The 17239-nt window shown below is 37.3% G+C and overlaps 1 protein-coding gene across 2 annotated transcripts in view; it reads right to left on the bottom strand.

Moving 5' to 3' along the window:
* Nucleotides 1-7963, bottom strand: part of micu1 (mitochondrial calcium uptake 1) — a 35219-nt gene extending 27256 nt beyond the window's left edge. Inside the window, exons 1-3 of one of the 2 annotated variants that reach the window (XM_060871822.1) lie at nucleotides 7778-7963; nucleotides 1953-2117; nucleotides 918-1095 (exon numbers count right to left, since the gene is read on the bottom strand). In XM_060871822.1, coding sequence (XP_060727805.1) covers nucleotides 918-1095; nucleotides 1953-2116 — 342 coding nt within the window. In that variant the 5' untranslated portion in view covers nucleotide 2117; nucleotides 7778-7963. Of the gene's footprint in view, nucleotides 1-917; nucleotides 1096-1952; nucleotides 2118-7505; nucleotides 7639-7777 lie in introns of those variants that run through there. The other variant, XM_060871823.1, reaches the window with a different exon arrangement.
* Between the last annotated feature and the right edge of the window lie 9276 nt (nucleotides 7964-17239).

Raw genomic sequence — 17239 nt, forward strand, 5'->3', positions numbered from 1 at the left:
AGCCACACACAGACAGAAAGACAGCCACACACAGACAGAAAGACAGCCACACAGGCCAGACTGGTTTAAACTGACAGTAATGCTAATAATCATGCTTTACATCTGTGGTAAGCAGAAAAGTATCTCAGATTGTTAAAACTTCTAGAGGATGAGCTACAACATCAGATACAACAAACACCACATCAGGTTTTACTCATCGACAGCTAAAACATGCCAAGCTCTACTAAACTGAACAGATTAGGGGGAAAGAAAAATGGTTGGTATTTTTCCTATTTATTTACCGTTTGTTAGAAACATTACTTCTATTAATAAATATGCTTCCTATTATTCATATTAAATAATAAAAAAATACTAAATATTTCTGCGGATGTTAAATAAACATATCATTAGTGAAAAGCTCTCTCCTTTTCGAGATGATGTGCATCCCAATGAGGCAGCACTCGAGTCCATACACAATTTACAGCTGTGTCCACGAAAAGTACTCCAGCACAACAGCGTTTGATACAGCTGAAGTCATTAGTAGGCAGACAGTTCAATGGTTTGTTTGAAGAGTGGGAAAACCACGCTTCATTCACAGTGACTGTCACGCACAGAGAAACATGGAAGAGGGAGAACGAGAGCTCGAAATAACCACGCCGCCTTGATGTCAATTTAATAATGCTTAAAAAAAATCTACTTTGCTTTTCCCTGAGACACGAAGTTTTATGCACTGCATATTAGTCTACAGATGCACCATTCACACAAGGTAATCAGGCTACTTATAAATTATTGTGACTGTTTTCTTGACTAATGTGCTACAGCAACAAAGCCTTGCTAAGTTTAGGCAATGTGACTTAGTCAGGTTAGTGCTACGAATGCAGAATTGCTTTAAGCTGAGCAGGTGAGGAGGTCAGTCACGATGTCATGTCAACCATTACCTTACGGTCACGAAAGCCAACTCTCTGTTTCTTCTTCTTGCTCTCTGAGCTCTCGTCATCCTCGTCGCTGCTGCCGGACTCCACCATGCTGTCAGAATCTGCGTTCGTGTCTTTCGCTGCTTCCTCCTCGTGCAGCTCCTCCTCGAGCTTGACAGACGAGGCTGCCTCGGCATAAGCCCTGCCAATCAGGATACAAATCTTGGTTACTAAAACGCTCTTGAAATATCGATGCACACAGCGGATGTACAATTTCCAGACACAACCACAATCTAGCTATAGCTGATACTGCTTGGCCTACGTACTAGTTTTATGTTTCAGTCCTATGAATCGTGGGAGAAAATGATGGAAGATGTGACCGCACAGATACAGAAAAGCTATGCATTGTATACAGTGTTTACATTGTATACAATATTTCTCATGTTAAAATCCCACCCGTGACTGCACATAACACACACACACAGACCCTGAATACTTTGGATTTAATAACAACAAAAGCTGTACTCTAAACCTAATTAAAATGCGACTGGACAAATAGCTGCACCACAAGCAGCTGTTTCTTCTCAGTTGGATGCCTCCCTTCTGGATCAGTGCTAAACTTTAGACTATTTCTCTGTACTCAATTGTTTCTAAATAAATGTCAACAAACTGATGAGCACTTAGCTCGCTCCTGCATGCACATCTGTCAGCAGTCTGACTCCGACACTGTAGATTATGTGATAACACAGTTATACATGAAAAAGACAAGCAGGTGCAAAAGCAAGAGCTGGTACAAGGTGATTGCGGCCCCTACTCTGGAAATTACAGGTGACAAAAGGAAAGGATTATACACTACAATTGGGACGCGAACAATTTGCACACTCTTGCATTTGCACATTTGAATTTTTGGGTTTATTTATACTTCATCAAGCACGCTGTGTGCCTTGTTTGTTTACTAGACCATTATGTGTGTGTGTGTGAGAGAGAGAGAGAGAGAGAATGAGAGAGAGGTAGCAGTAGCAGAAATGAAGAACGTGCGGTAGGATAATATGTTGTTACTTTGTCCAGAGGAGTCCTGTAGTTGCGGAGATGCCCGTTACTCCTGCCAGAGCAGCCAGAAGCAATCTGCGATGCTGAGGCGAGCGCGTGCTGGCTCGGTGTACGCGCCGTGAACACTGCACCGTCCCAACCGTGACTGCTGTCAACGCCCGCAAGCGATACATGCTGTCAAACAGAGACAAGTGGTAGAAATCTCCCGATTAGAGGAATGATCAAAACTCACAGCATGCCAACTGCGGCTACAGCCCAATTTTACAGCTCTAGAGTACATCACAGCATCTGTTTATGACTTCTGAGATGATTTTTTTTTTTTGAAGAGAATGACACTAAACGGTACATTATAGCAGCAGGAAAGGTATTACTTCAAAGCCGTGTCTCGTACATCAATACATATAACATAATACATCTTAAACCATTCTCATTTCTTCAGCATATTATATTATACCATCACTTTACCTGATACTCTGATATTCTGACCATGAAGCCCAAAAGCATAGTTGCTTATTTACACACAACGTGAACGCACAAACACACTATAATTCAACTTTATATGCTATTTTTTACAATGGTTTTATAGAACACTGGATATAGATTTAGATCCCTGATTAGCAAGCCAGATGCAAGAAGGAAAGAAAAACCTCAGTGAGAAGGACATGAGGAAAAAACTAAGAACATTTTATTGCCACTAGCACTTTATTGACCTTAATCAAACAGTGAACTCTAAAGGTATGGTAATAAATGCTAATTTATTACACTTATGTATGGAAAAGCTCATCGTAAAGCAAGGATGTACTTAATATTAGACATAATAGTGGAATTCAGGCTGTGTATGTTGGAAGGTGAACACTTCCTTGGAGCAGGGAGTGTTTGCTCTGCATTGCCGGTCTCTTAGCTTTCGTTCTAATTTAATAACCAGCAAACCCCCCCCACCCCCCCACCCCCACCCACGTGATGATGATAAAGAGGTGTTCTGTACGACTTTACTATCATCACTAATCGATAAATTTCTTTTTTTTTGTTTTTTTTTTTTTACTGAAGTCAGCAGTGTGTCACGGGACATGGGACTGTAATTAAAGAAGCGGTTTGCAACAGCCACCTGTCGATACTCTTTTCCTGATTGCCTCGGGACAATCGCAGTGCATGATTCAGCATCAGGGACCAACGGAAGGAACCCTGTGTTAATTGGAGTGAGCTTTGGCGCGTGACTACAGAGGATTACGGAGATATTCTCTGGACGAGGAGAGTTTTTGGCAGGTTCTCCTCTCGGATTGGCCTTTTTTCTTTCACAGTGTGTGTGTGTAGGTGTGCAGGAACATGTACCGTACCGACTCTCAAATCTCGTTCAGTTAAAAAAACACCATATTGCGGAGGAAATTTCCAATCCATGTATGTGATTTGTAACAGAACGCACTAAGTTTCGATAATATCATCTGCATTTTTTTCTCACTTATGTCTTAATTTTTGTTTTTCAGTGGCGCCTTTTCTGAACGTGCTCATTTTTGTTTGTTTGACACAGGAATCTTTACTGTATTTACTCTACTGGTGAATCACACCAATAATTATCTTTACAGAAAGAATCGATTTTCTGTGTTTCAATCTCACCAGTAACACGTATTGCGTATACCGTTGTAATTTCCGATAATAAATAAAACTGTTTAACTGAGTACCAGTGACTGTGGTGCGGACCTGCAATGAGTGTTAACTGAACTTTAAGGCACCAGGCTGCTGCTAGGCTCTGATTAATCGCCTGAAGAAAGCCAGGGCAAGCATGCTGTTCAAACAATTACACAGACACAAGGAAGCTTTTTAGCTCTCGAATGTCCTGCCAGCAGCACTCAGGCCACAAAGTGTTAGGCAAGCACGCCTCGGCTTTGGGAAGTTCGACTGGAAATGAATATCTCCTTCAATGTTTGTTTATTAGCTCAAATCCAGATCATTCGCAAAAAAACTGAATCGAGCTACGGGATCAACTGACACAAACGTTTGTTCTATGAAATATCCCGTGAAGTTTGAAATAACCCGACAGAACATACACTTATATGATTTATCCTGAAACTCAGATCCTTTGTGCTCATCGCAACAGCACGGCTCTGATTCCTAGTCTAACCGGATTTCTAATCTAAGAGCCCTCTTAGATTCATATGCATCAAACATGAGTAAAGCTATCATATGAAAATAATTACATACATGTTTTATGTAATTATATTATATAAAGATAATAATATATAATCTTTATATCTGAAGATGAATGGGGAATTTGGTTTTGAGCTCAAGGACTTAATCAAATGTCTAAGCCACAAAAGTTTCAGTGACTGTCAAAGTAGTTTCTAGAAACTATTGCACCGATTCTGAAAGTGTTGCACAGATCTCTCTCTCCACTCCAAAGGCAGGTTAAGCTTCAAGCGAGGCTGAAAGCTCCAAACCGGGCATTAAAAAAAACCTCCGTCGATCCTCAGATCAGAGCAGAAACCCAAGGACCGCTGGATCATGCCTCATATGTTCAGCATCGATCTCACAGCCATGGAGGAAGCTAATGGTCACTTTATTAAACAAAGAGTCATGAGAGCTGATTTTCTTCACGTTTGGCTGGAGAGAGAAAGCAACCAATTACTACACGGCAGGTGGAGGAGCAGTAGGTCCCCAGAGAGGAATACGTAAAAACTTGGATGACTTGGAGTTGCAGTCGGGTCCAGAAATTACCGGCACCCTTAGAAAAAATGGGTTAAAACAGCTTTTTATATATTTGCTCACATTTGTTCATCTTAGACAATAACTGAGGAAAGTCCTATAAACAAAATGGAACTAAGGCATGTTTCCATTTATATTCATATTTAATAATAATAATAATATTATTTATGGATGGTGTCCTAAGCAATCTTTCACGACTTCTGAACTCTGAGGTGCTGAACTCCCTGAGAACTTAATTAACATGGGGACAATTACAGAATACACAAAGAAAATGAGACAAAAATGTGTTCGTCTTCATAAATCATGCTACATGTCTGAAGATGCCCATATCAACTGTCAAGGGAAAATGGAAGGTTGTGGCGTATTCACCTAAAAGACTTATTCACACTTTTGTATTTCAGTGCTATAAAGTGTAAAACGGATGGATGGATGATGGTTAAAGATCTGCAAGACTACTGTGTCGTGTTGTAGTCTCCAAATCTATAATTAAACACCTTCTTCATGCCAACAAATGATGTAGGAGGCGTGCCAACAGAAAATCCTTTTCTTTCCTTTAACCACAAACAAACAGCTTTAGAGTTTACTAGACATAACTGGAAATGTAAGGTGTTAATGTGTCAGGCTGTTGAACTCCACCCTGTTTATTAGCATTTTCCCGTATCAGTACATTCCTTCATTTTTTATTTCTTACTTAAATGCCCATTTTTCTTCACCCCGAGATGACATTATTTACATTAAGGTGTTATTCACCATGTATCATCAGCTTAGCTCTAATCTGTCATAGTTACTGACTTTACCGGCTATACAATGGTGTTTATTAAGGTTACCATGGCAACCTGACGCTATTACCGTAATCCATCATGGTGCGTTCACATGTTGCAACGTTGTCATGGAGAAGGTCCCTGATTATTCTCGACTACAAGACGCAGAATGATACCACCCCTCAATACCAACCCATGCTGTCTTTCTTAAATATTTTAATGTCCTATATTATTTTATAGAGTCATATTATTCGGTATTGACTCAAGCATGAAGTGGAAACGTAATGAAATGTCATGTAGTAACAATGCGATATTATCAAGTAATTCAGTGTGTCAACACAATCCACTGCACCGTCACACAGCATACGAAGCCACAAGATCCTGCAATAGAGTCAACGAACTGAATGAATATTTGTAGTGTTTTCTTTCTTAGATTTCTATAGTCGCTGAATGTTCTCTCACACTTTTTAGTCAGAAGAAACGTACAAAATAAATATCCATCAAGGAGCCTGGTGTCTATCGAAGATGGACTCATCGCAAAAAGTTGGGGACTAAGACGCATGAAAGTTGACTCAGTAGGAACTAATTAAAGATGCCAATAAGCCTACAATGCATGTCTTTGGACTGGGGAAGAAACCAGAGTACCCAAAGAAACTTCACCCTCACAGGACAAAGACGGGAATTAAACCATCAACCCCAGAGGTGTGAAGAAAAAAAACATGTCTCAGTGTTCTCAATCTGAGAGCTGCATAGAATTTTGTATTCTTCAACTGAATTCTCATATCTGATTGGTCAGAAGGTTTGGATTCTAGAGTTTACATTAACGAGCTCCATCTAACACATTATCGTTTTTATTATCGCTCGCTCATTCACAGAGACTTGTACAGAAGACACTCCAATTGTCTTCCGTGCCACAAAGATTTTGGACCTCCACCGAGATGAGGCCGACTCTGTGAGGATCCTGAGGCATCTAGAAATGTTCCAGCTCCAGTTATACTCTGCTATACTAAAGAGGAGATGCCAACTCCATGTGGTCTTTGAGGACAACAACCTCCTCATCAATACAACATTTATCAGACTGTATATTTATAAATCACACCCTCCAGTGTCACCCATATGAGGATGAGGTTCCCCCTTTGAGTCTGGTTCCTCTCAAGGTTTCTTCCTTACCATCTAAGGGAGTTTTTCCTTGCCACTGCTGCCTGATTCACCTCAGACTTGCTCATTGGAGATAAATACATACACATTTAAATATATCTAATAATTAATCTTGAATTTTGTATTCTATTCATCTTTATATAATTCTTTTGTTCTATGTTTATGTTCTGTAAAGCTGCTTTGAGACAATGTCAATTGTAAATAAATTTGAACTGAATTGAATATGCTGTACAGAATATTAATCGAATAACGAACATTTTTATATCGCATTGCTATTGATAGAACTTTCCTGTCACAAGACATTTACTTGGCATTCATGGAAGGAGCCTCCAGTGTCAGTTATATATATATATATATATATATAGTGGCTATGGTGTACTTCATTGGGCTGGTCATTAAAACGTAATGCTTTTACCATTTTACTTTTTATTTTTTTTATCTTATTAACTTCAAGACAGAGCAAACAAGTAACTGATGAAGGAAGGAGTGCTTTAACTTTAATGATAACATTAAATAACATGTCTGGAAGACGTTCTACAACATTGCATGAGTTAAAAAGATTGTCATGGCATTTATTTATTAATAATCGATGGCACATTTGTTGGAGAACAGAACACTTCTCCTTCCTAAAACACTTTTCATTAAGGGGGGAAAAAAGGTGACATTCGTAAAGAAACAAAACTGTCAACTTTACAGAAAGCACAACATTTTTTTACCTCCACAAGTTATTAACACATGATATGAATCCATCGTGAACCGGATCTTTGGAGAAAAACAAAACGGTGCTAAATAACTCTAAGTGATTCGGAGAGAAAACATTTTTATTTAGGTTATTAACTAAAGAAAACACTTCTGGAGTTATCTTCTACATTGTTTTTTTTTTCTGTTGTAAACACAACATCAGCTTAGAAAAGCAGCACATCGAGCTAGTTAAAGAAACACTCACCTGAGCTGACAGCTAGCAAGGAGGCTAACACTGAAAAGCAAAGCTAACCGTATTAGCTAGCTCACAAACTTGGAAGTATATTTTCCCCGGCTAACAAAACGACTTCTTCACTTTTAATCCCTAGCTAACTCAAGCTAAAAACACGTCCACACTCTGTACACGTACTGACACAAGCGAAAGCTATCTCGCAAACTAGCCGTGCTAGCACTACCTACCCAAGCTAAGCTAAGCTAAGCTAAGCTAAGCTACTTCTTTACGCACTGTTTACTCACTTTGCTCCGATGAAAAAAGCAGGTTTAATGAAGAAAGATTATAACTTCGCTTGGCGAATTCCTTCTGAGTCAGTCTGTGTTTACTTCCGTAGATGAAACGAGACGTTGTGCGTCCATAGAATAGCCGAAAAATAACCGTGAATGGACAGAAGATCCTCCTTCGCACTAGAGCCCTCAGACCGCATACTACCGTACTGCATAGTGCGCTCACCGCCGCCGTAGCGTACTACATTCACATACTGTTTAGTACGCTAGCATGCATTGGGGTGTAGTTAGATCAAGGAGGCTGTAGTCAAAGAATGTGACAAATATATCACAATAAATATCATATGTGACTGATATATCACAATAAACATCACATATGACTGATATATCACAATAAACATCACATATGACTGATATATCACAATAAACATCACATATGACTGATATATCACAATAAACATCACATATGACTGATATATCACAATAAACATCACATATGACTGTTATATCACAATAAACATCACATATGACTGATATATCACAATAAATATCACATATGACTGATATATCACAATAAACATCACATATGACTGATATATCACAATAAACATCACATATGACTGATATATCACAATAAACATCACATATGACTGTTATATCACAATAAACATCACATATGACTGATATATCACAATAAACATCACATATGACTGTTATATCACAATAAACATCACATATGACTGATATATCACAATAAATATCACATATGACTGATATATCACAATAAACATCACATATGACTGATATATCACAATAAATAGCACGTATGACTGTTATATCACAATAAACATCACATATGACTGTTATATCACCATAAACATCACATATGACTGATATATCACAATAAATATCACATATGACTGATATATCACAATAAACATCACATATGACTGTTATATCACAATAAACATCACATATGACTGTTATATCACAATAAACATCACATATGACTGATATATCACAATAAACATCACATATGACTGTTATATCACAATAAACATCACATATGACTGATATATCACAATAAACATCACATATGACTGATATATCACAATAAATAGCACGTATGACTGTTATATCACAATAAACATCACATATGACTGTTATATCACCATAAACATCACATATGACTGATATATCACAATCAATATCACATATGACTGATATATCACAATAAACATCACATATGACTGATATATCACAATAAACATCACATATGACTGTTATATCACAATAAACATCACATATGACTGATATATCACAATAAATAGCACATATGACTGTTATGTCACAATAGATAGCACATATGACTGTTATATCACAATAAATATCACATGACTGTTATATCACAATAAATAGCACGTATGACTGATATATCACAATAAATATCACATATGACTGATATATCACAATAAACATCACATATGACTGTTATATCACAATAAACATCACATATGACTGACATATCACAATAAATAGCACATATGACTGTTATGTCACAATAGATAGCACATATGACTGTTATATCACAATAAATATCACATGACTGTTATATCACAATAAATAGCACGTATGACTGATATATCACAATAAATATCACATATGACTGTTATATCACAATAAACATCACATATGACTGTTATATCACAATAAACATCACATATGACTGATATATCACAATAAATATCACATATGACTGTTATATCACAATAAATAGCACGTATGACTGATATATCACAATAAATATCACAAATGACTGCTTTATCACAATAAACATCACATATGACTGATATATCACAATAAACATCACATATGACTGTTATATCACAATAAACATCACATATGTCTGATATATCACAATAAATAGCACATATGACTGATATATCACAATAAACATCACATATGACTGATATATCACAATAAACATCACATATGACTGTTATATCACAATAAACATCACATATGACTGATATATCACAATAAATAGCACATATGACTGTTATGTCACAATAGATAGCACATATGACTGTTATATCACAATAAATATCACATGACTGTTATATCACAATAAATAGCACGTATGACTGATATATCACAATAAATATCACATATGACTGATATATCACAATAAACATCACATATGACTGTTATATCACAATAAACATCACATATGACTGACATATCACAATAAATAGCACATATGACTGTTATGTCACAATAGATAGCACATATGACTGTTATATCACAATAAATATCACATGACTGTTATATCACAATAAATAGCACGTATGACTGATATATCACAATAAATATCACATATGACTGTTATATCACAATAAACATCACATATGACTGTTATATCACAATAAACATCACATATGACTGATATATCACAATAAATATCACATATGACTGTTATATCACAATAAATAGCACGTATGACTGATATATCACAATAAATATCACAAATGACTGCTTTATCACAATAAACATCACATATGACTGATATATCACAATAAACATCACATATGACTGTTATATCACAATAAACATCACATATGTCTGATATATCACAATAAATAGCACATATGGCTGTTATATCACAATAAATATCACATATGACTGTTATATCACAATAAATATCACATATGACTGTGGTGCATGTACATAACACGTTCATTTAATGTCTAAAACAATAAACAATGTCTAAAAAAACAACACAACAAATAAAAATCATTTAATTAAAAATTTTTTATGCTATATTAAAATACCACAAATTAAAATTCTGTAAATAAAAATGTAAAGATTTAGTCATTACTAAAAAATTCTAACATATTTGTCAAAAACTACTGTTATGAGGCAGATATCTCATATAATATAATTGATCACAATATTGATATTGCATCATGATATTGCCCGGTCCTTTTGGTGTAGTGTGTGTATTCGTATATCGAATATGATGAAATTAAATAAAAAAATGTGGGACATGCATAAACCTACTGAAAATGATTCTCGTAGCATTCGTCTATCCTTGCGGCCATATGGTCAAAACCCAAAAACTGTAATATCTACCACAGCTGGACTACTGACATGTACTGTATTATCATAATGCCATCTGGATGGGTGCAGTTGACCATCTTATTATGCAATTAAAGTCACGCGATTATGTGATTGTGATTCTATAATGTTAACATTATTGTCCACATTCTATTATAGGAAGATGAATATACATACACACACGTACACACTTTCCTCTTGAAGTGATCTGTGTGAATCCACAGGTGTCTGGTTCGTATCAGGATTGGCAGAAAGTCTCTCTCTGCATTTCAAACACTTCTCATACGCAAGCTTTGTTTCTCAGTATCTTTGACAGCCATTATCATGAATTATTCACCAGGACTGAAATGTCAACAGCATTCTCTACATTTATCGTGTTTATGTGTGTTGACTCAATACCTAGTCACGTTAGTGTATCTAACATTGTAACAAACAAAAAAAGTTGATCAGATCTAGGCTCAGCCTCTTATAGAACGCTGGAAATTTCACTGGACAAGAATCAGTGTTTTATTTTCACATGAACGACACTCTCCTTGCCACAATTATACCATTTAGTTTATTCTATTCTGGGTAGCTTGTTTGGACTTTTTAATGTAGACATTTTGAACTGTCCTGTGTACACAGTCAGGTGCTTTCAATTCAATTCAATTTTATTTGTATACCACTTTATTTTTTATCAATGGATATTGTCTCAAAGCATCTTGCATTACTTTTGTCACTCTATTGACTTATATCATGCCCTGGGACATTAGGCCTAAATGTAAAATTGTACATGTAGGCCTTATGGCCAGCCCAATAAAAGCATGGACAACCTTTATGAAGAACTGTCTTACTGCTGTATATTGCACAAAAAGCATAATATTGCACAATATTGTTATTTGCACTCGTTCATATTCTATATTCATATTTTATATATTTTATTCATTCTGTATTCATATTTTATACTAATTCTGTCTATATTGTATCTCATCGTCTGCATTGTTTTCTTGTATAGTATAGTGTTATTTATGTCTGTACCTTTGAGAGTCACAAACTGCTGGAACCAAATTCCTTGTGTGTGTAAACACACTTGGCCAATAAATCAATAAATCTAAAAACTCACAGTTTTAACTGCTAATGTTGGCTTGGTTAGATGCATCCCAAATAAATCCTTGTTTTAATGCCAGAACATCAGAGATACATCTGTTGGGCCAAAGCTGTGAACTACTCCAGGGGCAAGGTTTCTTAACTGACTTCAGCTGGCTAACAAGAAAGAACTGAATTTAATTCTGTACCTGAACATGTGAAAACATAAACAGTGTTGTTGTTGCGCGATTGAGTGTTTCCCTTGGTACAGTCTCTCGCTTCACCACATTAACCTTGCCATTTCTGGATCATGATATTATGGTTTCAGTTTGCATTAAAGTGTCTTCCTGAGCAGACAAGCAGACCTTAAACTATCCAGTAACTACAGGTCCTTTTCCTGAGTATCCTTTTACAACAGTCTGAAACCTTCTGAATCCTGTCTGAAAGGGAATAACCACTAACTGTAATTCTGACTCAGACAAAAATCAGTATAACATCACTGGTGGGAATTACCTACTGGTGGGAGTCAAATTGCTGGGTAATTTCTCACCACTCAGCTGAAGCTAATTGAGCGCCATCGACTGAAATCCCCCCCAGTGACAGAATGGCAGTCTTTAAGCCTATGGTTTATTTTATTATATCTATGAACAATTTGCTGACCTGGATGAATAAACACCTTCAGAAATGTATCACACCCTTATCATCACAATGCGCACTGTGAGCATGCAGATTCGAGCCATCCGTGCATATTCATAGATTATAAAAAGTGAGACTGGGGAGAAAAAAATAGTCGTTATCTCTGTTCTCTTTCCCTTTGTCTTTTAATAGGCATCTAGCTCTGCATTGAGATGTAATTTATAGGGTGGTGTTACCACACACGCTGAGTAAAATTAGGGTCTCCTCTGCACATTTGTTTGCCGATTAGCCAAGCGTAGAAACAAGATCCTCCTACACCGAAGCATTTTTTTGCTGTACTTCCTTAACATATCCGCAACAAGCTCTGAGTTGAAGAGACCCAGTGGACTTGAAGAAGTAAAATTATAGATGTTTGAATTTGATCTGAACATAAATATGACTAAATATGGTATAAATTCACTTTGGAATGAATTGGGCAGGTTTGGAGAAAGTCTGTATGGAGCAAAGATATAACACAAATATGTTATTCTGAATGAACAGACATGGTGTTCCAATGGAGAAAACCTGTCAGAAAGGTTCACAAGAGATCTGTTTGAAACCAGACGTGTAGATGCTGAAGAACTGTCAAAGCCAGAATTCACACACACTGCTAACAGTACTGCATTCATTTTAATTATTAAAAAAAAACTTCAGGTTTAAATCAGAATACAGATACAGATATATTGGCATTGTGTTACACCCCTAGTATGAACAACTCTATTTCTCCTTGAAGAGCTGCAGAAAACCCGACTTTGTGCCGTGATCTAAGAGTCTCACAGTCTTATCTAACGAAGCACAGCTGAATAGCACTATACCAAATCTGTCTGTCTCATTACACTGACAGCAAATCACTCTAGCTAGCTGCAAATAGGTGTAAAACTATGGTGTGCATCACCAAACCCAAGGGCTTGTTAACACACCCAGTGACTGGCTTGTTTAAGAAGGCCTTCACTGCACAGTAACTAATGCACAGGAAAATGTACAATGAAAACAGGAACATCGCACATGGGTGAATCATGGAAAACTACAACAACCTTCAGGTTACATGTTCCACGCGACCTGCGATATGTGGGTATGTGGGTGTGTGTGTTTGCAAAGGTAAACTAGAAGTGCAGGTTTGAGTGGCCACTTATCGTACTTGGACTCTGACACTGAACACACACCCTTGATTTATACTGAAAGCTTATACTTTATACTTATATTTTTTTCCTTATCTTTCAGCTTTCCTGTATAAGCGTACATGTTTCTCGACTAAAGGGATCCAGGTAGTCAGGTGTAGAATAGGTGCAGAGGAGTGTCTAATTGCAACAACCCTGTATAACAGATGAAGCCTTGCTTTGTTTGCGCTTTAGCATGATGAATATTTCATGTGGGCTAAGTGAGGTATGTCGTCTGCTTTCCCTGTTGGGCAACCACGCCTGCCAGGTGCTGCTTTTAGTTGTAGTGCATTCCTGAATCTTGACTTTAAGGTGTGGCCTTGTAAAAGGGCAGCGTTATAAAAAGTTCAGGAAACAATGCAGGGTTGTACGTTTCTGTCTGTCATCTGTAATGGGCCTCAGCTTGTGTGAAAAAAAAATGAAGGCGTGACATAATGGGAAAGGAGGGTGTTCAATGAGAATGGTTATCTTTTCTAAATCTTTCATTTAGCTTATCAGTTAATATCGCTGCTCATAGTGTGTCAATGCCCGATCATGAAAACCTTCTGAGTTTCATTTTTTTTTAACCGTTGTATGTTTGTCGGCTTGTACCGCTTCCTCGTTTTCCAAATCAGCAGTGGAAATAATGCCGGCTTATTTTGATCTCGATGTGTGTGAAACTCGCCCATGTCAATAACCTGGATGCAAAGTAGCCAAAGCGTCATCCGTGTATGTAGCTCTCTGTTAGTAGGCAGGGGCCTTCTGGGCTGAGCAACAGGTTTGAGGCAGAAACAGTGTGACTGTTTTAGTAATAGTAAATCCTCAGAGCACCATGAAAGCTATACATCTCATTAATGGTAACATGTACTTATAGATTCCACATTCATCAGCTGTGTGCGAGGAAATATATGCATACAGGTTTGAAAAAAAAGATATTACCCTCTTTAACAACAAAGAAACTTCAGTTAAAGTTAGCAAGTAAACTTCTCTATGTGATTTATAGTTGATTCAGAAATAAATAAAAGATAATAATCTGATTCAAATCCATAAGACTTTATTAGTCATGCATTGGTCTGCTGAACACAAGAATGAAGAAATCCAGAACAGTCCATTCTCAGCTTATTTTATTTGCTCATTATGCTCTTTGTGAATTGTCTATTGATTACCTGAAAATAAAATGGTTCCATCTGCAACGGCAAAAGTTTTCACGTGCGCTATTTACTGATTCTTACAGTCAAAAAATGGAAGACAGAAGAACAAATGGTATAATTCTGATGTGTTTTTATTAACAGCATAATTGGACTGCGTGAGATAGCAGTCTGTAGCTGCAAACACCACACGTTATCTCTAGTGGGCTTATAGTCCATAGGGAGAGAAATGTGATAAAAGATTGAACAAGGGACTTGTTAGTTACAAGACTGGTACACTGCTAAATCAGTCTATACAGTAGTAAAGTTTTTCAAAATGAGAATATGAAACATTATATATATGACATGGAAGGTTTAAATAACATGCCTCAATGAGAGCATGTTTGCCCCCATAATACTGAATACTGAATGCACTAGAAACTAAATCCAACACCCATATCGCTGGGAATGACCAGTCCCACAGTGGCCTGCATCGTGGTCCAGGACTCTTCCAGCTGATTTGCATTTAAATTGCATCACCTCTGCACTGCAGCACATTGCAACTTGGAGAGGATGAGACCTGGACAGCTGGCGCAAGACAAACAATGAAAGCCACTTGAGTTACACCCAGATGGTTTGTCATTTTCCACCTAAAACCTTTTTTAAGCTGAGTGGGGAATGGATCTTCAATTGCCCACGAACAACATTTCTGGTCTGTGCCCAATGAAAGACGCAGTTAACAGTAGGTGTGAGACAGGAATAATCCCTGGATGGGATATTAGTCCATTAGTCCAAGATTCCAAGGAAGAATTCAATTCAATTCAAGTTAATTTGTATAGCGCTTTTTACAATTGACATTGTCTCAAAGCAGCTTTACAGAACATAAACATAGAACAAAAGGTTAATATAAAGAATAATAGAAAGATTAATAGAATACAAAATTCAAGATTAATATTAGATATATTTAAATGTGTTTGTATTTATCCCCAATGAGCAAGTCTGAGGTGAATCAGGCAGCAGTGGCAAGGAAAAACTCCCTTAGATGGTAAGGAAGAAACCTTGAGAGGAACCAGACTCAAAGGGGGAACCTCATCCTCATATGGGTGACACTGGAGGGTGTGATTATGAATATACAGTCTGATAAATGTTGTATTGATGAAAAAGATCACATGGAGTTCACATCTCCTCTTTAGTATAGCAGAGACTAACTGGTAGATCTCTAGATGGCTCAGGATTCTCACATTCGGCTTCATCTCAGTGGAGGTCCAAAACCTTCATCGCCTGGAAGACAATATGAGCTGGTACAACTTCTGGATGCCTCGGGATGGGTAGAAAGAGAAAGAACACACAAATACGTTCATACTTAGGAACAATCTATCATAGCTAATCCGACTAAAGGTGTGTTTTTGCCAATTAGGAGGAAACCAGAGAACCTGAAGGAAACCCGCTGACATGGGAGATCACATCTAATACCAAAAATTATTGCTCAAGATCAGTTCCAAACCGGTTCCTTGGAGGTTTCTTGGAAGATGAGGCTAATTTGGTTAGCAAGTAATACAAGTCTCATAGCTCCAGCGCAAAACAGACAAATAAAAACTACTCGTGTAAATTAGATCTCCCCCGAAACCATTTCTTTAATGAGTGTTTGCCTTGAGCACGGTACAGAAGATATTCCTTGGTAGCCTATTCTTCACTTTAGTCATTAGTCATGCTACAGAAGCACTCATTATCTGGTCTGGTTACACTAATGAATCATCATATTGATAAACTGTAAGCATGGGCTCAATATTTTACATTAGCCTGTTGTGTGCATGTGTGAGAAGAATGAAGGAAGTGGTTGGTCTGATCAATCAAACCAAGCACCCTACAGACCAGAGTGAAGGATGATCTAATAGTAGAAAAGGAATAATAATATGATGGAAAAGACAGACAGAGAACTGTGCAGGACTTCCCTCTGTTTACAGACTTGACAAGCGTCCCGCGTGCACTGATTGGCTGCGCCGTCCGATAAGCACCGCCTATTTGAAGTTGTCAAACTAATGCACGCGCCGTCTAGGCTCATTTCATTGGATAAAAAACCGTGCTCGTGTCCGCGCCCGGGCCAGCAGTTAACTACTCTGACCAATCAAATCGTTACTTTTTGTACTTCACTTTAAACGTGTTTTTTTAAAGGAAAAAAAAAACGGTTATGAATTTTTAAAAAAATGTCCGTTTTTTTTTGTCATGGTAACGCGTAGTCAGGTTTAATGCTCGGAGATGACTGAAGTATTTTCGGTCGAAGGAGGAAAGCTGTAGTTTATTCCGCATTTCTGTGTGTGTGTGTGTGTGTGTGTGTGTGTGTGTGTGTGTGTGTGTGT

The sequence above is a fragment of the Tachysurus vachellii genome, chromosome 6 (assembly GCF_030014155.1).
Source record: "Tachysurus vachellii isolate PV-2020 chromosome 6, HZAU_Pvac_v1, whole genome shotgun sequence".
NCBI classification, from domain to species: Eukaryota; Metazoa; Chordata; class Actinopteri; order Siluriformes; family Bagridae; genus Tachysurus; species Tachysurus vachellii.